The sequence below is a fragment of the Chlorocebus sabaeus genome, chromosome 22 (genome assembly GCF_047675955.1).
Source record: "Chlorocebus sabaeus isolate Y175 chromosome 22, mChlSab1.0.hap1, whole genome shotgun sequence".
Classification (NCBI taxonomy): Eukaryota; Metazoa; Chordata; class Mammalia; order Primates; family Cercopithecidae; genus Chlorocebus; species Chlorocebus sabaeus.
In genome coordinates this window covers 97,763,067-97,787,957 of record NC_132925.1, presented here as the reverse complement: position 1 = coordinate 97,787,957, position 24,891 = coordinate 97,763,067, and the positions used below count along the sequence as shown (strand labels likewise).

Genomic DNA, 24,891 nt, shown 5'->3' with positions numbered 1-24,891 from the left:
ACACTGGCTGCCTCACTTCACCTTGAACTCACCAGGCACATCCAGTCTCAGGGTCTTTGGACTGCCTCAACTCCAGATATCCTCATGACCCCCCTCTTCCTTCTCCAAGTGACATTTTATTTGATGCTTTTTGTGACCCTCCCCCCAACATAAAGAGTGATCTATCCCACCTTTCCCCATCTCCCTTTCCTGCTTAATTTTTTCCCCCAGACTTAACCATCCTCTGAGCTACTATATTTGTGTTTTGTCTCCCAAACTTGCAGTAGACTGTAAACTTGCAGAGGGCAAACTCTGTGTCTGCTTTGCACACTCCTGAATCCAGTGACTACCATAGTGCCTGCCTGTGGCCAGTGCTCAGTGAACATTTGTTGGGTATATCAATTGTGTTGATTTGTGCAGTGGGTATTATTATCCTCTTTGTGTAGGTGAAGAGTCTAGATCTCACAGTGTTCAGCGCCTTGGCGGAACTCCTGAGTGGCAGGAGTTGCATCTGGGTCTGCAGGACCCCAGGGCAGGGGTTCTTTGCTGCCTAAGAATGCAGTCTAGCTGGGGAGAGAGATGAGTGAGTAGAAACTGACCGTACACCGAGGTTAGCACAGTGATAAGCACAGCACAGGAGGGCACCAAGGAGGGTGCCAGGCTGAACCTTGGAGGGGAAAGGACAGGAGAAGACCACGAGGGCTTTGTGGAGGAGGCAATGACCCAACTGCTTCTACATTTGTGCAAACACATGAACTGATCCATGGGATTCTAGTGGCGTCTGTACCAGTGAAATCCAGGAAGTATCCAGCCTGTTAAAGTGGTTTCACTTTCTCCGAACGTGACAATGGAGGGTAAAGAAATGGCAGGATGTAGTGCTGAAACTTCATAGCCTGGTGTGGTGGCTCACGTCTTAATCCCAGCACTTTGGGAGGCCGAGGTGGGCCGATCGCCTGAGGTCAGGAGTTCAAGACCAGCCTGGCCAACATTGTGAAACCCCATCTCTACCAAAAATATAAAAACTAGCCAGACGTGGTGGTCTTGATCACACGCCTGTGATCCCCGCTACTCGGGAGGCTGAGGCAGGAGAATTGCTTGAACCCAGGAGACAGAGGTTGCAGTGAGCCGACACAGCACCACTGCACTCTAGCCTCAGTGACAGAGTGAGACTCTGTCTCAAGAAAACAAAGCAAAACAAACAAAACAAAACAAAAAAACCCAAAAACAAAGAAGTGGCAGAATGTAGTGCTGAAACTTCAAACCCTATAGGATGTGGTGACTTGAGGGTTCTTTGTTGGGACCAGAGGAAAGCTGAGAAACAGCTCAGTGCTGTTGTGTTTCGCACTGGCTTGGTAAACAGGAGTGTAAACACAGACACTCTTCTGCGTTTAAGGGATGGGCTGTCAGGTGACAGAGAACTGCTCAGATTAAAGTTTTATTAGGCAGTCATTGAAAGGAAGACATTAAATGGAAAAAAGTTCTCCGAGAGACCTAGACTATCCCCAAGAATGCATCTGTGGCCTCCCAGGGCTTTGCCAAGTGCAGTCTCAGGACACCGCTTGGCATTCAGCCCTTGATAAATTCACTCCTCCCCCAGTTCCCAGCAAGCCCTGAGATGAACAGCAGACTTTTTGTTCCACTTTAATTTTTAGGCAAAACGGAATGCCCGTCACAAAGCCCCGTTCTCCCCTACCCCCAACCTAGAGGTATCACATTTTTGGGTGCGTCATTTTCTGTTTGGGGTGGCTTAACAAGATGAGCTGATAGGGTTCCCAGGCTGCCTGGAGTTACATAACCCATTGTGCTTCCAGGGCAACTCACAATCTTAGGATTTGCCCTAACAAGCAAACTCAGAAAACTGCTGAGGAAGGCACGGGAGGACGGCTGTGCGAGGTACTGCCGGGGCTGGGCTCTCATGGAGGCTCTCTCTGTTCTCTGAAGTGCCTTTGGAGTTTATGTCTGCACATGGCATTGGTTTTTCAATTCGGGCAGCCCGTCAGGGCTCAGCCTCTGCCAGGACTCTGCCAAGGCAAGCTCATTCGGACAAACTCCTGTGGTAAGTATGTTTGCCAGGTCTGTCTGCTGTCTGTTTTCTTTGTGGTATGGTTGGAAAGGAGAAAAGACCTCAGGAGAAGCTGTCTCTCTCTCGCTCTGTGCTGCTTGGGAGGTTGTTCATGGTCATGTGGTAGAGAAATTGCCATGTTGAATGATAGGCAGAGCGAAGGGGCTTTAGAGACACAACCACTGCCCTCACCGCCCCCCCCCCCATCTCCCGTTCCCAGGTCCCCTTGTCCCCTTGCCCAGGCTCAGTAGGTGCAAGTGATACTTGCAGGGCGTGAGCACAGGGCTGAGGTGAGTCCAGACTCCCTGGGCACTCCCACTCCCTTTCCCTTCACAGTTCTCTGCAGTAGGTGAACAGGGTTTCTAAGGCGTCCTCCGCCTCTCCAGCTGTGATTTCTCTAATCCCATGTCTTGTCTTTATCCTGGTTTCTTAGATGCTAACCTGGTATCTTGGGTCAGCAAGGAATTTTTCAGAAGGTGAAGGACAGAGTTAGACTGTCTCCCTCCATCTCTCCCCTTTCCCTGTTCTTACACCTTCTGTTTCTTTTTTGTCCTTTACTAAATGCTTGGGCCTGGGACTCGGATCCACACCCCAGTGATGGAGGCTTGCTAATCAGATCTGCTGTGGCTTGTCTCTCTTGCTGTGGGGCTGACACCTCTCACTTCCTCTAAGCTGGTCAGAGTCTGGTGGTTGATGACCCATCTGGTTTCTGTCCTGTCTACACGCTGCTTCCGGAGAGCTGTCTGAGCCAGAAAACAGTTAATTCCTGAGAGAAGTGAGCTCCTGTTCCATTCCAGTCAGTTTTAGGCTTTAAAACATGTAAATCTTACTGAATAAGCCTAAAGACACTTTAAACATGCATCTTACTGAGGCAATCGTATTGATTTTTGCGTGTTGAACCAGCATGCATCCAGGGCCAGCTTTTTACTGGGGTTTATGTTAATTCCTGGGGTCGGTGAGGACTGGTCCTGCCCTCAGAGCACAGAGGTGGACCAGGGTGTAAAGGAGAAGCTGTAAACCGAGTGAGAGTTGCCTAGGACAAATCTACTAACAGGAGCAGCCCTGCCTGGGAGGACTCTTCATCAAAGGGCCATGGCCTAGAATTTGTTCCTTTTATTTATTTTATTTTACTGTTTTATTTTATCTCATTTTATTTTATTTTATGACTCACTGTGTTGCCCAGGCTGGTCTTGAATTCCTGGGCTCAAGTGATCCCCCTGACTTGGCCTCCCCAAGTGCTGGGATTATAGGCGTGAGCCGCCATGCCTGACCCGGGAGCTGTTCCTTTTCTATCACTGATTTAAGCCATAAAACTTGATGTCTTATCCTCTGAAAACATGCTCAAATAAAACATTATGGAATTCTTACACATTTTATTAATTAAATTTAAGGCCTTGTCAATTTCTCTCTAGTATAATTTTTATATGTGTTTTCTATTGAAAATTTATAATCTAAATGGGTCTTTTATTTGGCTATATTAATGAAACAGAAAAGAATGGACAGTGAAATATCCCTTTTACAACAGAGTGAGAAAATGTAAATTACAATCTAGGGAATAACACATATTTTCTAAACGTGTAATTTAGAAGTTTTCTTTTCTCCTCTCAGTGGAATCCCCTTTATTTCACAGTTGATTTGTTTTTGCAAATGGAATGCAGAAAGGGGCCCTGCTATGCTAATTTCTAGAGAGAGCATTTGATCTTTGCAAAACCATGGAAACATTCACCTCTGCCTTTTAAATATGCTATAAATGATTTGGGGGCCACCAGCTAATCTTCCTACCCTTCAGTTCCCTTATGACTAGGTGAGTAGGTAGAATTTTTATCACAAGGTTTTTGCCTCAACTTTCCGAATAGCTGGGATTTCAGGCGTGCGCCACCATGTCCAGCTAATTTTTTGTATTTTTAGTAGAGACAGGATTTCGCCATGTTGCCGAGGCTGATCGCGAACTTCTGAGCTCAGGCCCACCTAGGCCTCCCAAAGTATTAGGATTACAGGTGTGAGCCACCGCGCCTGGCCGAAACAAGCTTTTCATGTATGTAATGTATATAATGTATCAATCTTTGTTCACCGCAAACTATTTTTGGAAGCTGGCAAATAATAAATTATAATAGAAAAAAATGACAATTGTTGGCAGAGTGGCCAGGTGTGGGCCTCGGCACCCTGTTCTTCCTGCTCAGCCAAGGGCTGTTGTAGGAACATTGACTGGGAGTGACTGAGAGGATTCAGGGTGCACCAATGCCAGGCTCAGGCTGAGCAGCTGGGTTGGCGTGTGAGTCTGGGACCCACGGCCCCAGGAGGAACTTTGGAGTCAGAAACTTCTCTGTTTTCACTGACTCCTGATCTCTCATAAACATTGAAAAACTTGAGCAAGTCAGGCTGAAACTATCAGGAGCTGAAACTTTATTTTACTTTTAGAGTCAGAGTCTTACTGTGTCACATAGGCTGGAGTGCAGTGGTGCAATGCCATCATGGTTTATTGCAATCTTGAATTCCTGGGATCAAGTGATTCTCCCACCTCCACCTCCCAAGTAGCTGTGACTACAGGCTGGAGCCACCATGCCTGGCTTTTTTTTTTTTTTTGGGTAGAGATGGGATCTTGCTACATTGACCAGGCTGGCCTTGAACTTCTAGCCTCAAGTGATCCTACCACCTTGGCTTCCCAAAGTGTTGGGATTATAGGTGTGAGCCCCAGTGCCCAGCAAAGCTGTAACTTTATAACTAGATCTGGAAGAAATATAATTTTATAAATCCTGTTCTAGGTTTCTCCAGAGAAACAGAGCCAATAGGAGAAACATATATAGAGATTTATTACAAGGAATTGTGTTACTTGATGGTGGAGGCTGACAAGTCCAAGATGTGCAGTTGGCAAGCTGGAGCCCTGGGAGACCCAGTGGTATAGTTGCAGTCCAAGGGCTTGACAGGATTGAGGCCCAGGAACTGGTGTTCCAGTCCTGAAGACCCTCGGCGGAGGTGGGGGGGGGTCCGCCTGTTTGCTCTATTCAGACCCCAGCTGATTGGATGAGGTCCACTTCACTCACAGTAAGGAGGCATCTGTTTTACTCAGCCTACTCATTCATGCTCATCTCACCCAGAAACACTACCACAGACACATTTAGAATCATTCTTGACCAAATTTCTGGCCACCCCATGGCGCAGTGAAGGAGACACATATTATACAGTTAGCCTTCACAGATCCTAATGGTGGCTGCCATTTACTGAGGAGGAGCTCTGTGCCTGGCAGGTTTCCAGGTGCGGCTCCTGGAACTCATGTCCTCAGCACAGCTCTGAGGTGGGTGCTGTTACCACCCCCACCTCTGAGGAGGCGCAGAGTAGGTAGCTTAACCTCTTGTATAAAATAGGGATCCCTGAGGTTTAGACACGGCAGCATTATTTTCTGACCCCTTCTTCATTTTTTTTCTTTTGTATTAATTTCATTTACTGTTAAATGGGGTTTTAAATTATGAAAATCATAACACATGCAAGTGGTAAAACTTGAAATCGTGTACCAAAATACAGTCAATGCAAAGCAGTTCTCACTCCACCATCAGTGCAGTTTAATGGGTAAAAAATTCATTCCAAGAAGTTTTTATGCACATACTCGTTTTCTAAAAAACACAGATGGGACCATATCCTATTCCTTGATCTGCATTTTAAGATGATTAACCATATTATTTAAAATGAATTCACATGGTATTACCTTATTCTTTAAAATAGTGACATAATATCCCATTGTTTGGCTGTATCATCATCATCATCATCATCATCATCAGTTAATTAAACCAGGCTGTGGTCTGAATATTTGTCTCCCCAAAATATGTATGTTAAAACCTAATCAGCAGTGCAGTGGTATTAGGAGGTGGGGCCTCTGGGAGGTGGTTAGGTCACAGGGGCAGAGCCCTGATGAGTGGATTAGTCCTTATAAAAGAGGTTTTGGAGAGCTGGCCTGTTCTACCCTGTGAGGACAGAGTGAGAAGGTGCCATCAGTGAACCAGGAACCAAGCCCTTACCAGATGTCTGCTGGTGCCTTTATCTTGGACTTGTCAGTCCTCAAAGCTGGGAGAAATAAACATTTATTGTTTACAAACCACCAGTTTATGGTATTTTGCTCTAGCAGCCCGAACAGGCTAGGAAAACCCAGGAGTTCTCAGTCCTGGAAAACCTAATATTTCTTTTTAGAAGAAGCATTTTGTAATTCCTTTTTTTAATTACCCTTAAATGAAATTGATAATGAATCCTCTTAAAAACATAATTTTATTTTTATTTCTATCTTTTTTTGAGACAGAGTCTTGCTCTGTTGCCCAGGCTGGAGTATAGTAGTGTGATCTCAGCTCACTGCAACCTCTGCCTCTCGGGTTCAAGTGATTCTCCTGCCTCAGCCTCCCAAGTAGCTGGGATTCTAGGCATGTGCCACTATACCCGGCTAATTTTTTTGTATTTTTAGTAGAGACGGGGTTTTGCCATGTTGGCCAGGCTGGTCTCGAACTCCTGTCCTCAAGTGATACTGCCTGCCTCAACCTCCCAAAGTGCTGGGATTACAGACGTGAGCCACCGCGCCTGGCCAAACACATAATTTTAAAAGAATCAGCGTAATACTTTACCGTACTATAAAGGAGAAACTAAAGAAAAATGACATAGCCTATATTTCAAATGTCACTGAGGGGACGTAGCCTCATTAGGACACATAATGAGCAGTTAGGCCCTGCCCCTGCAGGTAGAATTGCTGTGAAGGGGGCAGCCACAAAGGCAGTGAAGCATGCTGACTACTCAAGGGCCCGAGACAGAACCACTGCAGCAGCCCCCTATTGATGGGTGCTGTAAGTTGTTTTCAGTTCTTGCATTTTAAGTGGTGCCTCAAGCGCCATTCCTACTCACCCTTAGGAGCATTGGCTTAAAAAGTGTGCAACAGGAAAAATGCACACAGTTTAAAGAATACACTTTGAGGTTTTCCACCTTCATCACATTCCCAGCCCTCTGCTTTTCCTCCCAAGGGAATGACTTGCTTGTGTATCTTTCCAAAAATGTTCTGTGCTTGCGTTTGTATGATATGTGTGTCCCCTGCCCTGCTTTGAAAGCTTTCTACACATAGGAACATACACTAAACATATTGTTGCCTTTTCTCCTGAGTAATCTGTATTGGAGACCTTTCCACTTAGCATCCATCCATCATATTCTTTTTGCTGGCTGCCTATTTTTCGTTGTCTATAAATCCCATGATTGATTTAATTAATTCCCTATTATAAGACATGTAGATTGTTTCCAGTATTTTGCAAATACCACTGGCTAGGGGATAACCATGTTCCCACATATTTAAACAAACAAGTGATGAATGTACTTGTGCAGATTCCTAGGCTGGAGACTGTAATTTGATGGAGCGAGTCATAGAGGTTGTGTGGTATGTGTTGTTCAGACGACGTGGGAGAGTATGTGGGCGCCCACTGTCTGCACCCCTGGTATGAGCACATTTGCTCTTTGCCAGCTGAGGTGTATAAACGGCAGCAGCCCCGATCTTGATTTACATTCCTCAATGTGTGGAAGCCGAGCGTTTTCGGTATTTCCTGGAGGAATTTTTATTGTCCTTTCTGTGATCTGAGATAAATACTTAACAGTTTCTACTTTTAGCTCATGGAGTGATTGCCTCCAAAATTCTAATTACTATTTATATCCTATTTATATACTTTCCTTTCCATCCCTCGTGTAGCACGTCACTGCCTGGTAGGCTTGGATTTTGAATACCACGCGGCACCTACTGGGCGTACGTGAACCTTATATCAGGGACTCACCCATAGTTTATTATTTGAGTTTTTAAATTTCCCAGACATCTGTCTTAGAAAACGGACCAATCACATACTGATAGGTGGTCCATCAGAGTGTGCTCTGGGAAGGGCTATGGAGGTCTCACCTTTTAAACTGCTGTGATATTGGCAACTGTGTCAACACCAGGGTCCAGTGGTGTTTCTATTTCCAGAGGAGTATCTTGGAGGACCTTTATTTTAAGTTTTCCTTTCCTCCCTTCTTTTTGTTTTTCTTCTTCTCACCCTCTTCTCTCCCCCATCTCTCCTTCCCACTTTCTGTTTCCTCTCCTCCTCTTCCCCCCCATCTCTCTCCTTCCCCTTGCTCCCTCCTTCCTTCTTCTCTTCTTCCATCCCCACTCCCCTCCTTTCTCTGCGTCTCTCCTCCTCCTCTTCCTTGCAGAAACAATGACTTTCTTTTTTTTCTTTTTAATATTTATACAACTGAGGTGGATCTAGTTTGGTGACACCTTTGGAAGCTTTTCAGCATTCAGTAGAGCGTCTTAGGTACAGGCAGCAGGCAGGTCACAGGCCATACTGGGTTAATGTTCTTTGGTGCTTTTCCAGCACATGGAGGAAGGGAAGTTGGGCTTGTGGTCAACTGGCCCTTTCCCAGTTGAGTCTTCAGGTCGTGAGTGTGCAGTAAGTCTTTTGAATTATTAGCTGGAGTTAAATGAGAAGGAAGAGGTGAGGATATTAATAACGTGAAGCGGGAAGGCTGAAGACTATGAGTTCTGTGGAGGGAACCTGACCTGCGGGAGAGAGGGAGGAGAGAGAGAGAACACAGAGCTCCAGCCAGCTCACCCTTTGGGGTGACTGGAAGCTGCCTAGAAGTTGGTTTTACTCTAATTTACAAATTTACTGCTCTATTGAGGCCTTATCTGGTCCAGGCTCACTTCCTACTCTGCCACCCTCCATCAAGGTGTTGGAAAAGAAGGAGCGCCTAGCAGGGTGGGCCTTTTGAGCATGGGAGTCCACAGTGTACCCCTTGGAGCCCAGCTGCAGGGAGAGCAAGGTGGACAGCAAGGTGGTTTCATCCAGAATTGGGTTTTGCTGTACGGGTGCCATGAAAGTCCCACGGGAGTGAGGGAGGCTGAGCCTTAGGTACCAGTGTTGCTGGAGCAAAGGGCTGGGGGATTCCAGCTGGACGGGAAAGGGGCGGTAGAGGCCATGCAGAGGGATCGAGGGTCTGGGGGTCTCCAGATGGAATAGCGGGGAAAAGTGAGGGAGAGCTGTGAGTGTGGGGGTTGCAGTCAGGGAGGGGAGCATCTGAATTCCAGATTTCAGAGGTGGTCCGGGTGTGGCTGGCAGAAGTGGCATGTGAAAGGAGGGCCATGGAGGTCCCAGACTTGAGAGCCGGGCAGTCAGGTGGTGTCAGGTGTGGGGGTGGCAGTGGCAGCCTGGATGAGTGGCTGCACTTGGTGGAGAGGACGGCCGTCAACCTCTACCGGGGCAGAGTTGCTGATGGGTAGACGAGTGGGCATAGGCAGGGAGTGACCCAGCTGATGGCCTGAGTCTCAAGTGAGCAAGGATTTTTAAAGGCAGATGGGAGAAAATGAGGGGGAGGTGGCCCAAGGAGCCAGAGGATGCCAGCACCAGCTCCAGACCTGAGTGTGCCAGCTCAGAGCAAGACCCTAATCTTGACCTTCCAGGGGGTTTAAACCCTAGTTTGATTTTGACCTAGATGATGGAACATTTGCGTGGTACAAACTGAACCTTCTTAGTGGGAGAGATGGAAATGGTTGGAAAGACAATGTTGAGCTAAGCCTGTGGTCAGGGCCCCTCCTTCATACCCCAGCCATGCAGAGAGGGAGAGCCATGCTGAGGGACCCTGATGTTCTTAGTAGGAATTCTGTTCTCTTTCCCAAACCAACATGTTTGGTTTCATCTTATCTGATAAATATAATTATGCTCTTTTGTTCAGCTTTGAAAAATCCTGACCATAGACCATTCAGGTGGTCATACCTGCAGATTTGAACTCGTTGTCCAGTGCTATTTTAACTGTTGTTTCTCCCTATTTATGTGAGTAGAAATGAGAAGGGGCAAAGCTGACTTTGTGACAGGCCCTGGTCGTTTTCTGTGCCCAACCTCTCTTCCTTTGCCTTTAATCTGAGTTCAGGCTGCCTGGGATGTGTGGTAGAATGGGCCTGTCCAGGTGAGGATAAAGCACCACCTAGTGGGCCAGAGACGCACTAGCAACAGGAGCCAGGAGCCTTCACTGGGTTTTGCAACTTTTGGAATGGATTGAAGGAAATGGGAGTTAATCGTAGGAAGAGACTGCCAGGGTTAAGGCCAGTGGCTCACGCCTGTAATTCCAGCACTTTGGGAGGCCGAGGCAGGAGAATCACTTGAGCCAAGAAGTTTGAAGCCAGCCTAGGCAACATAGTGAGACCCCCATCTCTACAAAAAATATAAAGATTAGCCGGTGTGGTGGTGCATGCCCTGTAGTCCCAGCTACTTGGGAGGCTGAGGTGGGAGGATCACTTGAGCCCAGAGTGTAGAGGCCGCAGTGCACCATGATTGTGCCACTGCACTCCAGCCTGGATGACAGAGCAGGAGAACTTGTCTTTCTTAAAAAAAAAATGGTGACAGGTGAGGCAGGCAACTTTAATTGTGTAGAAGGAAAGAAATCTTCTCTCATGTCATCTTTTCTCCTGCCTTGTTCCATCTGCCTTTATTCTCTTCCCATCCACTCTGTTTACTGGAACTAATTCCAGAAGTAGTTTTTGTGAGGGATGGTTTCATTATAGTCAAGCGTGGCTGTGTTTTTCTTGCTTAGACTCATGTAAGGAGATTCTGATGGGGGTGTAATTTCATTCCCATGTGGTGAACTTTATTTGAGCTATCAGTGATTGTACTTTACAAGACTTTATTTATTTGTTTATTTTGAGACAGAATTTTGTTCTTGTTGCCCAGGCTGGAGTGCAATGGCACAGTCTCGGCTTACTGCAACCTCTGTCTACTGGGTTCAAGTGATTCTCCTGCCTCAGCCTTCCAAGCAGCTGGGACTACAGGCATGTGCCACCACACCCAGCTAATTTTTTTGTATTTTTAGTAGAGACGGGGTTTCACCATATTGGACAGGCTGGTCTTGAACTCCTGACTTTAGGTGATCCACCCCCCACCCCTTAGCCTCCCAAAGTGCAGGGATTACAGGTGAGAGCCGCCGTGCCTGGCCAACTTCACAGGACTTTAAATGAGCTGTGCATTAGTCAGTTGTTGCTGTAGGAGTGCTAACAGCCTCCAAATCCTAGTGGTTCCTACAGCATTTATTTCTTGCTCATAGACATGGGTCACGTGAGGATTGGCTTTGTTTGTCTCTTGTTTGGAGATTTGGGCCACAAAGTTGGGACCTACCTAGGGACGTGTTCTCCTCTGGGCAGAAGCCGAGAGCTCAGGAGGACAGACCCAACCACGCCACACAGGCCTGCCTAGAGCCTCCCACTGGACATGGAGTTATGTCGGCCACAACGAGTCATGTGGCCCAGCCCGAAGTCACAGAGTTGTGAAATATTTTGCACATATTGGGCAAATAGTGAACCATAGCAAGGGTGATTCAGGAAGGATGCAGCAAGAATTGTGGACAAAGTGAACAGCTTAGACTTTAGAATATTCTTAGGTGACAGGAGTGGCACTCAATGGCCGAGGTACACTGGTGGCCTTCATGAAAGCCTCGTGGTGCCAGTCACCTCTGAATTATTGGCTTCTTCTATTAGCCCCGCTTGAGGAGGGGAAGGACATGACTCTTATGGCCTCGAGCGGAAGTTGGCAAACTCCTGTAAAGGGCCAGGGAATAAATCTTTTAGGTTTGCAGGTCAGAAGGTCTCTGTCTCAATGCTTGTCTCTGCTGTTGCAGCACATAAAGCAGCCATAGACACTCCCAGGAGGAACGGGTGTGGCTGTGTTTCAGTAACACTTTTCTTTATAAAAATAGCAGGGGGCTGGGTTTCCCCTTGAGCCATAGTTTGCAGACTCCTGGCCTAGACCTTCAAGGAATGACCTCTATCATGACACCAACTTAATGGTAAGAGAGAACCACCTCTTTTTTGTTGGGAAGCCAAATAGCATTCAAAGAGCTGTTGGTGAGTCCAGCAATCCTCCACCTATTTACTCAGCATTGTTAAGCTGTAAACAGTCGTTTCATGTCATTGAAAATCTAGGTAACCAAAGCTTATTGTTCTTAAGTATGAAATGTCATGTATTTATTTATTTATTTTTTGAGATGTAGTCTCACTCTGTCACCTAGGCTGCAGTGTAGTGGTGCGATCTCGGCTCACTGCAACTTCCACCTCCCAGGTTCAAGCAATTCTCCTGCCTCAACCTCCCAAGTAGCTGGGATTACAGGCACACGCCACCACACCCGGCTGATTTTTGTATTTTTCGTAGAGACAGGGTTTCGTCATGTTGGCCAGGCTGGTCTCGATCTCCTGACCTCCAGTGATCCGCCTGCCTTGGCCTCCCAAGGTGCTGGGATTACAGGCGTGAACCACCGCACCCAGCGAAAATCTCATTTTACCTGTCTTACCCTATCTTCAGAAGAAATGTCTGTTAAAGGTATTAGAAGCTCCTTTTACCTTGGGCTTTCCAAACAGTTGATGTGGAAGGCAATTTAATCTTTCTCATGGATTCAGAGTTATCTTTTGTGATATCTTCTATTTTCCAGAGATTTGCTGATGTGTTAGGGGTACTGATGCAGGATATTTTGCTCATTAGCCCAGCAAGGTCAAAGTTCTTGTCTCATGACCAGGGAGAAGTAGGCACACGGACACTCAAAGAGAAGGGTCCTGAAAGCAGGTTGCTGTTTCTCCCTTCACAGTTGAATACAAGGGCTTCTCTATCTGCTGATGGGGCTGTGTTCCCTATTTGTATAAGGTATGAGTTTCTGGCGACTCTACCCTGACCTTCCAGTGTGCATGCGGGCTGCTAATCTGAGCCATTCCACCTTGATTTATTTCCCTTACTACACATGTGTTAAGGGACTGAATTTTTCACTGCTGGCATGTTTAGGCAAGCCCCCTGTGCACAATGACCCTGGCAGGTGGGAAGTTCTCCAGGGACCCTCCCGTATCTGCCTTGGAGAGTTTTCTGCTTCCTGCCTCTGTCAGTGTGTATGCTCAGCAGCCCTCCTTTCATATTCCTTGTGGTTATATGTTTTTCTTGTAACAGCTTCATTGAGATAGAATTCATGCTTCATACAGTTCATCCATATAAAGTGTATAATTCAGTGGTTTTTAGTATGTTCATGGGGTTGTGCAATCATCACCAGTTCAGTTGGTGAATCTGTTCAATTTCAGAACATTTTCATCCACCCCCAAAAATCTCCTTTTCCTTTAGCTGTCATCCCTCATCCCTCAGTCTCCTCGCATCTCCCACAGTGTGGCTGTATTCTTTTTTTTTTTGAGATGAAGTCTGCCCCTGTCCCCCAGGCTGAAGTGCAGTGGTGTAATCTTGGCTCACTGCAATCTCTGCCTCCTAGGTTCAAGCTATTCTCCTGCCTCAGCCTCCTGAGTAGTTGGGATTACAGGCACGTGCCACCACGCTCAGCTAATTTTTGTATTTTTTCTTCTTAGTAGAGATGGGGTTTTGCTGGGTTGGCCAGGCTGGTCTCAAACTCCTGACCTCAAGTGATCTGCCTGCCTCAGCCTCCCAAAGTGCTGGGATTACAAGCGTGAGCCATTGTGCCTGGCCATGCATTCTTAATAAGCTTTCAAAACTCTCTTGATTTCTGCTGTCATTGTTCCTGATTCTGACAGGCTTGCCCCTAACCTTGGAGAGCGGTGGTAGGGGATCCTTCTTGAGTGGTCATCAATGCTGTTCGGGTGTACACTTAACAGATCTTTTATGGCCGAGCTCGCGCCTGGGCAACGTAGTGAGACCTCTTCTTTATTTAAAAATAAAAAATAAAAATATAATAATAACAAAATAGACACTAGGTGCACTGGAGTCTTGTGTATAGTGACTCTTACCACCTGAATAATTACTTTTTAAAGTTATAATGTTGCATTTATTTATTTGTACTCTGCTTTGTAGGTTGCCCTTTGGAATTTTCCACATTTTGAATTTATGTTTGTGTTCATTGGAAAATTGGTTCAAGTAAATGTGGAATCATTTTAGTGTCAGGGTTTATTTGTTTTCCTTAACTGCATATTGTCAGACTAATATTTTTTGGATGAGTTTGAAATCTTTTAATATCCAGATGATCTCATTTAATGTTTTGAAAAAGTAACCATTGTTCATTTTTAAACAGAATTTCCTGTTCAGGAAATAATTTATATTAACAATAATACAGATGAATGCATTGAATGGTAGAAGCACAGTTGGCATTGTGATTTCGTAAGATTTTGTACTATTAATAAAATAAGTTTTCCTAATGTGGCCCTTAACTTTTCCAGAATTTACCCCTTGATTGCTAACTGACTTTGCTTGTCCCCTAGTTAGAGCCACCTTTGAAGGGGAACACAGGACAGGCAGGACAAGGGAAGGGATGTGGGCCTTGAACTCTGGAAGCTGCTCAGGCTACCTTGAAAGCCTTAGAGAGTCTAATCACAAATATTGGGTAAAAATGTTTTTGGACAACAGAAAGCAAGTCTAAGAAATTAATTATTTGGGCCTGGCGCAGTGTCTCATGCCTGTAATCCCAGCACTTTGGGAGGCCGAGGTGGGCAGATCATGAGGTCAGCAGATTGAGATAATCCTGGCCAACATGATGAAACCCCGTCTCTACTAAAATACAAAAATTAGCCGGGTGTGGTGGTGCGTGCCTGTAGTCCCAGCTACTTGGGAGGCTGAGGCAGGGGAATCGCTGGAACCTGGGAGGCGGAGGTTGCAGTGAGCCAAGATCACGCCACTGCACTCCAGCTTGGCGACAGACAAAGCAAGACTCCGTTTCAAAAAAAAAAAAAAAGGAAATTAATTATTTAAAAACAGGAAACTTCATCTGAACTCCCAGATTAGCACAGTAAAACCCGAGGTTGGAGGGAGATGGATGAGATTAAGTGCAAATAGATTATTCTACTTTTGCTGTGGATAATTAGGAAAATACAGGTTAACCTCTTAGCCTGTAACCTCTTGGCCTGTTAACCTCTTAGCCTGTACAGATAGTACCTTTAAAGGTAACTGTATCAGTAAGGATTAAGTTTGGCTATATAGAACAGTGGCTTCACATTATAGGATTTATTTTTCTCTGAAATATAAGAAGTTCAGAGGGAGACTGTGCAGTCCTGGTGCAGCCCTGCTGTCCCAGGGTCCCATGTTCTTCCTGTCCTTCAGTTCTACCATACTAGATGTGGTTTCCATCCTTAAGGTCACCTCACATCTAAGAAGGCTGCTGAAGCGCCAGCCCTCATGTCCGAATTCCAGGATGTAGGGAAGGCAGCCTTTGAGAAAGGCTCACACACCACTGCTTTTATCTCATTGGCCAACACTTAGCCTTGTAGTCTCATTTTGCAGCAGGGGAGGCTAAGAAATGTGGTTTTTCCTTAGGGCTCAGAGCTTTGATACTAAGAAGAGTATGGATAGGGGATGGCCACTAGTAGTGTCTACCATGCCTGCTTGACCATAATGTAAAATATGATGCATGCTGGGGACAGTGGCTCAAGCCTGTAATCCCAGCACTTTGGGAGGCCAAGCGAAGTGGATCCTTTGAGCTAGGAGTTCAAGACCAGCCTGGGCAAGATGGGGAAACCCCATGTTTACTACAAATACAAAAAATTAGCCAAGTGTGGTGCTGCCTGCCTGTAGTCCTAGAAAATCACTGAGCCCAGGAAGTTGAGGCTGCAGTGAGCTGTGATCGTACCACTGCACTCCAGCGTGGGTGACAGGAGTGAGACCCTGCCTTTAAAAAAAAAAAAGATTCGAACATTCAACATTAGCATTCCTGAACCTTTCACATAATGACCCTGACAGGAAAACAATGGTATTTGCATAGCATGATGGGTAAATGGTGGAAGTAGTTCTTAGCTGATGGTCACCCTGGACACTGCCTGGCACCCTCTGTTCCCAGCACTGCTTGTGGAAGCTCTCTTCTAAATCACTAGAAGAAAAAAGAATCTGGTAGCACGTACTCTGCAACGCAAAAGACAGCAAAGTGATGAAACCTCCCGACATTGAACCACCAAGAGGCAAGACAGTAGTAAGATGAGTCTTACCCAATTTGACCATAATGCTCCTGTTTGAAGGCAAAGTTTCAGAATGGGTCAAAAAGTGAAGCTTTATCTATGTGCTTTGCTTAAGAAATTCTCAAAGTATGCAAAAGACCGGAAGTTGGACTAGGAGAAAATTTAGAGAAAGAAGAGTTATAAGGAGAGATTATTTAATCAGTGAGGTCAGGATCTTTGGGGCCAGAGGCAGGTGTGGGTGGTGGTTAGGATTGTGACCTCCGAGTTCAGGCTCTGTTAGAAAACCAGTTCACTGTTTACAAGCTGTGTGATGTGGGTCTAGGTATTCAACTTCTCAGTGCTTTAGTGTATTCATTCTTCTGTCAAATGGGAATAAATGTTAGGACTGTTAGGAGGATTAAATGAGTTAATGGATGTGAATGCTTGTAAGTGCTTATGGTAGCACTCCATAAATGTTTACTATTATTACTGATGTGTTTTTTATCATTATAAGAAAGTGCAGTTGGATCCCTCATAACTCCATCAAACCCAATAAAATCCAGATGGTTCAAAAGGTGATTGAAAGATGTAATGTTGGCTGCTACCCTGCGCACACTGCCTGTGAATTAGCCCTACTCAGCAAACAGCAGTTAAAAAAAAAAAAGTAAGAAAGAAAACATATAATGTTAAAAATTCAACCGTAAAAGTGCTAGAGGAAAATATTACTGGATATTTTACTAATTTTGAGATGGTAAAGGCCATCCTAAGCATGGTGTAAAGGCTAGAACTGTAAAGAAAATGACTGATTGCTTTGAGTGTGCAAAATTAAACTTTATACAGGCATTCTTACTGTAACTATATATTTGTTCCTGACAACCTTGTGTGTGTTGCAAAATTGGACACTAAAAATACCAGGAGTAATGCAACTGTGTAACCAGAACACTTATACAAACTGTCCATGTGGGGATAACTTGAATAGCCCAGACAGGCAGTTCCCAGCTGTGACTGGAGCCCCACAAACAATAGAGGGAAAGGCCGTGGGGTGTGTGTGTGTGTGTGTGTGTGTTGGGGTGTGGAGGTTGGTAGATCTGGGCTTCTGGGGCTTCTGCTAAGGTGGGCACAGAAGAAAGTAAAGCCCTCTGCAGGTTGAGAGCCATGCAAGGCTGGGGTGCTCCTCTCTGGGGATGGTGTCCTACACACGGAGCTTTTTAAGTTCCTGTGAAGTAGTCCTGGAAGTGTTCCTCCTGCCTTTGCAGCATAAGAGCTGAAGGACTTTTTCCTGTTGAGGGTTGTAAACATTCTCGCTATTCTGACTTCCCTTGCCCAATTCAGCTTCATGTGTTGAATTTTGTCGTCCTGGCTCAGCCCCTCGCCTTTTGCAGGTGGGGTGTGAGCTTTGCCATTTGACAACCAAGCTTTTTGTGGCCCAGGAAGGCGTCGAAGAGTAGAAGACAGAAACACAAGTCTTGCCTTGTGCATTTTTGTGACCAGGAGAAAGGCATCATTTTGGCGAAAGCCCCAGGTCTCCCACAGGTGTTCAGTGAAGGTCCTGGCTGCTCTGCTCAGTGTTTGTGAAGGTTGATTTTCCCAGTGCAGGGCACTGCAGGTGCTTGTGAAGAACCGAATTGGCTGCTCATTCCATTCTGCAGCATTTATTGAGTGTCTGCTCTGGCCCTGAGCAGACCCTATCCTTGCCCTCTTGGAGCTGTGTATTCCGATGACAGAGACTGCTGGTAATCAATCACTAAATCAGTGACTACAAATTGTGATCAGTGGAAAATGTCAGGTGCCAAGGGGGTAACTTAGCCCACCTATCTAGGGAGGTGGCCCTGAAGAAGTCACTCCATCTGAGATCAGAGGGCAAAGGGGTAGTTGGCAGGGAAGGGAAAGGTGTTCCAGACAGAAGGCCCAGAAGCAGCTGTGAACTCAGAAAATCTGAGACAGTGAAAAAAGATTTGACCTAACTGACTCCATCTTGCTCTCATCCTCCAAGCTCTCCTTATTCATTCCTGGACACAGGTCAAACTAACTTTAGGAGGAACTTATAGTTTAGCTTTGAAACAAAGAGGATACCAGTCCTTTCCCAAAACAAACCTCCTTATTGTCCATGGGCTGGACTGCCTAAAGCCACAGGATTAGAAGTTATGGTAATCTTTTTTTTTGAGACGGAATCTTGCTCTGTCGCCCAGGCTGGAGTACAGTGGTGCGATCTCAGCTCACTGCAAGCTCCGCCTCCCAGGTTCACGCCATTCTCCTGTCTCAGCCTCCTGAGTAGCTGGAACTATAGGCGCCCACTACCATGCCAGGTTAATTTTTTGTATGTTTAGTGGAGACGGGGTTTCACCGTGTTAGCCGGGATGGTCTTGATCTCCTGAGCTCGTGATCCGCCCGCCTCGGCCTCCCAAAGTGCTGGGATTACAGATGTGAGCCACTGTGCCCAACCCTAGTTATGGTAATCTTACTAAATTCAAGATGCATCCATTTTGATTAAACCCATATGAATATCTTATTTATTAAAAATTACACGAAGATCATTCTGTTTTGGACTGGGTTTATGCCAAATTTTGACATCTTATATTGTGTTTGACAAGGGTAAGTATGAAATTTGCCAACATTTTTGTTTTGAAAGATGCTGTGGGCCGGTGTCGTCGTCTTTTTTTTTTTTTCCAATCCTAGAAAAGAGTTTTCACACTTCCGGAGCCTCTCCCCTTTTCAGGAGACTGGTTTTCAAAGCACTTTTCTATACCAGGTGTGTGTCTTCTGTGGTCAAAAACTAGCCTCTACTCCAGAGTGTACTAAGACTCCAAGGAAAGCTTGGGAAGAGGAATTCCATGAACCTAATGGTAATCTAATCCTTCTCTTCAGTTCTTACTTTGTTTTTTTTTTTTTTTTTTTTTTTTTTTTCTTTTGAGACAGAGTCTTACTCTGTTGTGCAGGCTGGAGTGTAATGGTGAGATCTCGGCTCACTGCAACCGCCATCTCCTAGGTTCAAGAGTTCAGAACCAGCCTGGCCAACATGGCAAAACCCCGTCTCTACTATAAATACAAAAATTAGCTAGGTCAACTTGGGAGGCTAAGGCCCAAGAATCACTTGCCTAGGTGACAGAGCAAGACTCCCTCTCAAAAAAAAAAAAAAAAAAAAAAAAAAAAAAGGAAAAGAAAATTAAAAAGGTCAGGTGCAGTGTCTCACATCTGTAATCCCATCACTTTGGGAGGCAAAGGCGAGTAGATCACTTGAGCTCAGGAGTTCAAGACCAGCCTGGACAACATGGCAAAACTGTGTCTCTATTAAAAATACAAAAATTAGCTGGGCATGTTCACATGTGCCTGTAATCCCAGCTACTTGGGAGTCTGAGGCATGAGAACCTCTTGAGCCTGGGAGATGGAGGTTGCAGTTAGCCAAGATCATGCCACTGCACTCTAGCCTGGGTGACAGAGTGAGAGATGGGGTCTTGCTGTCTCCTAGGCTGGAGGGTAGTGGTATGGTCACAGCTCACTACGTGCTCTAACTGCTGTGCTCAAGGGATCCTTTTGTCTCAGCCTCCCCGGTAGCTGAGGCTATAGGTGTGTGCCACCACACCTGGATTTTTAATGTTTTCTTTGTAGAGATGAGGTCTTGCCATCTTTCCCAGGCTGGTCTTGAACTCCTAGGCTCAAGGGATCCTCCTGCCTTGGCCTCCCAAAGCGCTGGGATTACAAGCATGGTCCAGCTCACTCAGCTTAACAATGTCATTTTAAGTAGTATTATAGGCCAGGCGCTGTGGCTCATGCCTGTGATCCCAGCACTTTGGGAGGCTGAAGTGGGCGGATCAGTTGAGCCCAGTTCAAGGATGTAGTGAGCCATAATTGCACCACTGCACTCCAGCCTGGGTGACAGAATGAGACCCTATCTCTTCAAAACAAAACAAACATAATATTTGCCATTTAACCATTTAAAGAAATTAATTTTCTTTTTTTTAAAATTATACTTTAAGTTCTAGGGTACATGGGCGCAACGTGCAGGTTTGTTACATATGTATACATGTGCCATGTTGGTGTGCTGCACCCGTTAACTTGTCATTTACATTAGGTATATCTTCTAATGCTATCCCTCCTCGCTCCACCCACCCCATGACAGGCCCTGGTGTGTGACCTTCCCCTTCCCATGTCCAAACGTTCTCATTGTTCAGTTCCCACCTATGAGTGAGAACATGTGATGTTTGGTTTTCTGTCCTTGAGATAGTTTGCTGAGAATGATAGTTTCCAGCTACATCCATGTCCCTACAAAGAACATGAACTCATCCTTTTTTATGACTGCATAGTATTCCATGGTGTATATGTGCCACAATTTCTTAATGCAATCTATCATTGATGGACATTTGGGTTGGTTCCAAGTCTTTGCTATTGTGAATAGTGCTGCAATAAACATATGTGTGCATGTGTCTTTATAGCAGCATGATTTATAATCCTTTGGGTATATGCCCAGTGATGGGATGGCTGGGTCAAATGGTATTTCTAGTTCTAGATCCTTGAGGAATCACCACACTGTCTTCCACAATAGCATTCCTGTTTCTCCACATCCTCTCCAGCACCTGTTGTTTCCTGACTTTAATGATCACCATTCTAACTGGTGTGAGATGGTATCTCATTGTGGTTTTGATTTGCATTTCTCTGATGGCCAATGATGATGAGCAAAAAAATTAATTTTCTTAAAAGCATTGTTTTTCTTTTCTTTTCTTTTTTTGAGGCGGAGTTTCACTCTTATTGCCCAGGCTGGAGTGCAATGGCATGATCTTGACTCACTGCAACCTCTGCTTCCTGGATTTAAGCGATTCTCCTGCCTCAGCCTCCCAAGTAGCTGGAACTACAGGTGTGTGCCACCACACCTGGCTAATTTTTGTATTTTTTAGTAGAGACGGGGTTTCACTATGTTGGCTAGGGTGGTCTTGAACTCCTGACCTTAGGTGATCCGCCCACCTCAGCCTCCCAAAGTGCTGTGATTACAGGTATGAGCCACTGCACCTGGCCAAAAGCACTGTTTTTCTTTTATAGAGATGGGATCTCACTGTGTTGCCCACGCTGGTCTCAAACTGCAGGGCTCAAGTGATCGTCCTGCCTTGGCCTCCCAAAGTGTTGGGATTACATACGTGAGCTGCTGGGCTGGGCCCGTTTAAACATTTTAAAGGGTATAGTTCAGTAGCAGTTAGTACATTCAAAATGTGCACCCATAACTGTTTAGTTCCAGAACATTTTTGTTACCCCAAAAGGAAACCATCTACCCATTAGCAGTCGCTCCACATTGTCCCGTTCCCTTAGCCTCTGCCAGCCACTAATCTGCTTTCTGTCTCTGTGGACTTACCTGTTCTTTACATTTCATATGAATGGAATCATTCAATATGTGGTCTTTTGAGGCCGGCTTTTTTCACTTAGCATAATGTTTTCAAGGTTCATCATGTTGCAGCATGTATCAATACGTCATTGCTTATTATGGCTGAATAGCACTCCAATGTATCTACACATTTTGTTTATCTGTTCATCTGCTGATGGGTGTTAGGATTGTTTTTATCTATGCTACGAAGAACACGGGTGTATAAATATCTGTTTGAGTTCCCACTTTTCACTTCTTTTGAGATAGAAGCAGCGGCAGGAATTTGCTAAAGTGAAATTGCTGCAACATATGGTAATTGTGTTTGAGTTTTTGAGGAACCTGGTTATGCATGTTTTTAACTTTGTCACGTGTACCATAAACATGCTTATGAATTTTACACTTTAGATTGTTTTTATTCCTTTCTTAGATTTAATCCCAGGTGCAATTACTGGTTTAAGGATCTTGGACACATTTTTGGTTCTCTGAACATACTGTCAAACTGTTTACTGCAAATGTTGTTCCAATTTACACTAGCTCCATCTGTCTAAACACTAGATCAGTTGTGAGCACTTTAATTACATTTGTACGGCACTGGATATTTTCATGTAAAATAATCTTCCCTTGGTTATTTAATAATTGTATCATGTAACATACCTAATTTTTTTTTTTTTTTTTTGAGACAGTCTCCCTCTGTTGCCCAGGCTGGAGTGCAATTGTGTGATCTCAGCTCACTGCAACTTCTGTCTCCTGGGTTCAAGCGATTTTCATTCCTCAGCCTCCCAAGTAGCTGGGATTACTGGTGTGCGCCACCACGCCAGGCTAATTTTTGTATTTTTTGTAAAGACGGGGTTTTGCCATGTTGGCCAGGTTGATCTCGAACTCTTAAGTGATCTGCTGGCCTCTGCTTACCAAAGTGCTAGGAGTACAGGTGTGAGCCACTGTGCCCGGCCAACATATGCTTTTAAGAGAAGTTATCAATACTATTGGAGATCAAAAGTATTTTGTCTTTTTATTTCCTATTAAAACAAATTCAAATAGACAGTAACAGTCCATTTATTGAGTATTTTCCTGCAGATTTAACTCTGGGCTGAACTTATACATGTTAACTTTTACGTTTAAAATAAATTTCTGTACAATTTTTGCTTTGTGTTTTAGTATTAGAATCAATCTGACACTAATAACCTGTAATGTAATTCTCGCCTGTTTTTTTTTAGTTGTGGCATTTTGGGGCCTCTATAACAGGATTCTTCCTCCCTTTCCTTTGCCCTGCCCTTCTTGTCCTTTCTTGTTGCGCAACAAACTGGCATGCCCGAGTGGAATGTGCCACATTCAGTTGCCCCTTAGCTTCACGTCGGACACCCTGTTTCCAAACACGACTGAGTTGGCTGGATTGGCCGTCTCTGCGCTACTGCTTCTTTGGGGGTATGTGTCACCGGGGCTGGTGCGTGTATGTGTGAGTAGATGGTAGCTCAGTACTTGACACCAGGCTATGTGGAATTCAACTGTGCAATTTTTTTGTCCGTTTTCTTAGAAAGTGTTTCGTCTGTTGGTAATTAAGGCCACGGCATTCTAGAGAACTCCCCAGTGTTGGTTTTTGTTCCTGTCTCTGAAGCATAGTCAGTCTTTCCTTTCTGATTCTACTAGGGTTCCTCTGCTTGTCCTTCTCTCTTCTGGAGATCCCCTTTGCTGTTCACAGCAAGTGGGCTGTCCCTCAGTGGAGAGAGAGGCAGAAAAGGAAGACTTGGACCTGTCCCTTGTCCCTTTGTGGCTAGGGTGTGAGCCAGGGTGTGCACCTTTGTTCTACAGAGGAAGAAACTGAGTCCCAGGCATTTGAAGATGTGATTTGCCAGAGTGACAGGACGAAGGAGGTCCTGCTTCCATTTCTGCCACTGCTTAGCCTTGAGACTTCCCCCATGTCTCTGAACCTTGCAGGGCCTCAGTTTCCCCTTCTGTCTTTTAGATCTGGGTCTCCTCCTTTATGAAATGTGTTCCCAATCCTCATCCTGCACAGCCTGCTGGTTTGTGAGAGTAAATGAAAGGCAGTCATAGATACAAGTGCTTTGCGTTGTTCAGCAAACATTTATTGAACACTTACTGGTTACCAGGCAGGGTTCCGGGTGCTGGGCAAACAATGAAAAATGAATCAGCATCTGGAGGTGCTCTTGCTACATCCCGAGTCCCCTTGCGTGGTGGGACCTGCAGCAGGCCAAGCACCACCCATCTCTAGTCTGGTACTGGTTTGCTCTGTGACATTTGGCCACTTCCTCAGTTTGAACAGAGTGTCCTTTTCCATTCAATGAGGAGGTTGTGCCAGTAGTTTTTAGCTCTAGTGTCCTCTTTATAATTTGTGGAATCACAACTTTTGTGGTGTGGAAAGTAATTACTAACACTGAATCTCTGAAGATGTTCAGGTAAAGCTCTAAACTGCGTGGTCCCTTGATAAAGAGGAATTTTCTAGAAGGTTGTCTGTCAGATACCACTTACAAAGTATCACATACATCTCCAGCACCAGTGTGGCCTGAGTATGAATCTTTATTCCTACCCTTTAATCCTTATAATTTTAAGAAAGTGGAATTGTTTCCAAGTCTGTACAGAATGGTTTCCAAGTGGCTGAGTAGGTGAGGAGTGTTGTCTTGTGAAGTCATTAAAACGTTGCTGTGGGTTTGCAGTCACTGCCATGGGTAATGTGTCATGAGAGAGGGTTATTGCCTCTAGCCAGAACACCTCCCCAAGCATAGCCAGGGGTCATGCTCTGCGCCCAGCTCTCTGATGGCCAAGTGGAAAGTTGGTGGGTAAAGAAATGGAGTGGGAGAGGGACAGGGAGGAAAAAAATAAAAAAGATGGACCTCTGTAAGGTGGTCATTATTTGATGAGTGAAGGTCCCTTTTCTTGTTCTTTGTCACCTTTAATGTGCTCTGCAGCATTCTCTGAAGTGTCAGAGTGCAGCACCAGGATGGAAGTCCCAGTGTGCAGACCGGAGGCATGCATGTTTAATCTGGCCCTCAGTATTCAACATTTCGAAATCAGGGACTGTCATAAAAATACAGATCCCTGGTCTCTAGGATGAAGTCAGCATGTCGGGGTCCAGGGGGCGTCACCGGGAAGTGCTGTGAGTGGCGGCTGCCCCCAGACACAGCCCTCAGAATGTGCAACTCTTACTCGCACCACTCGGAGAAATTTAGGGTATGAAGAAAGCTTTTCTACAGCCACGCACCTTTGTTCTACAGAGGAAGAAACTGAGTCCCAGGCATATGAAGATGTGATTTGCCAGAGTGACAGGATGAAGCTGTGAGGGCAGAACCAAGGCTGGGCGTCCTTTCTCCAAACTCTTGAAACCATGCTCCTGGCCGGCATCCAGGCCTCTCGGCTTCTTCCAGCAGGTGGCAGTTGTGGTGCTGGTTTCCTACCATTGTCTCTTTCTGGTATTGCTTTCCTCCTTCTCCTGTTCCTCTCTCTTCCTTTGCTTTTGCTTGAACTTTCTCTCACCAGGTTTCCCCTCTTTCTCTCTCCTGTCTTTTATTCTTTTCCCCTTGCTGTTTTCTCAGATCTCCTGCCAACCGGGCGAGTGTCTAGGTCTACTTTCCTTCTAGACAGCTCTTCTGCAGACTCTGCTCA

At 45.4% G+C, this 24,891-nt stretch overlaps 1 protein-coding gene across 7 annotated transcripts in view; it reads left to right on the top strand.

Annotated features, from left to right (window-relative positions):
- Positions 1-24,891, top strand: part of TRAK1 (trafficking kinesin protein 1) — a 211,307-nt gene that overhangs the window by 74,571 nt on the left and 111,845 nt on the right. The window contains exon 1 of one of the 7 annotated variants that reach the window (XM_038004115.2): positions 1,732-2,035. The exons of 3 other annotated variants lie outside the window; for them this stretch is intronic. In XM_038004115.2, the coding sequence (XP_037860043.1) occupies positions 1,945-2,035 (91 nt within the window). In that variant the 5' untranslated portion in view covers positions 1,732-1,944. Of the gene's footprint in view, positions 1-1,731; positions 2,036-24,891 lie in introns of those variants that run through there. 3 more of the 7 variants (XM_038004103.2, XM_038004104.2, XM_038004106.2) reach the window with 3 other exon arrangements.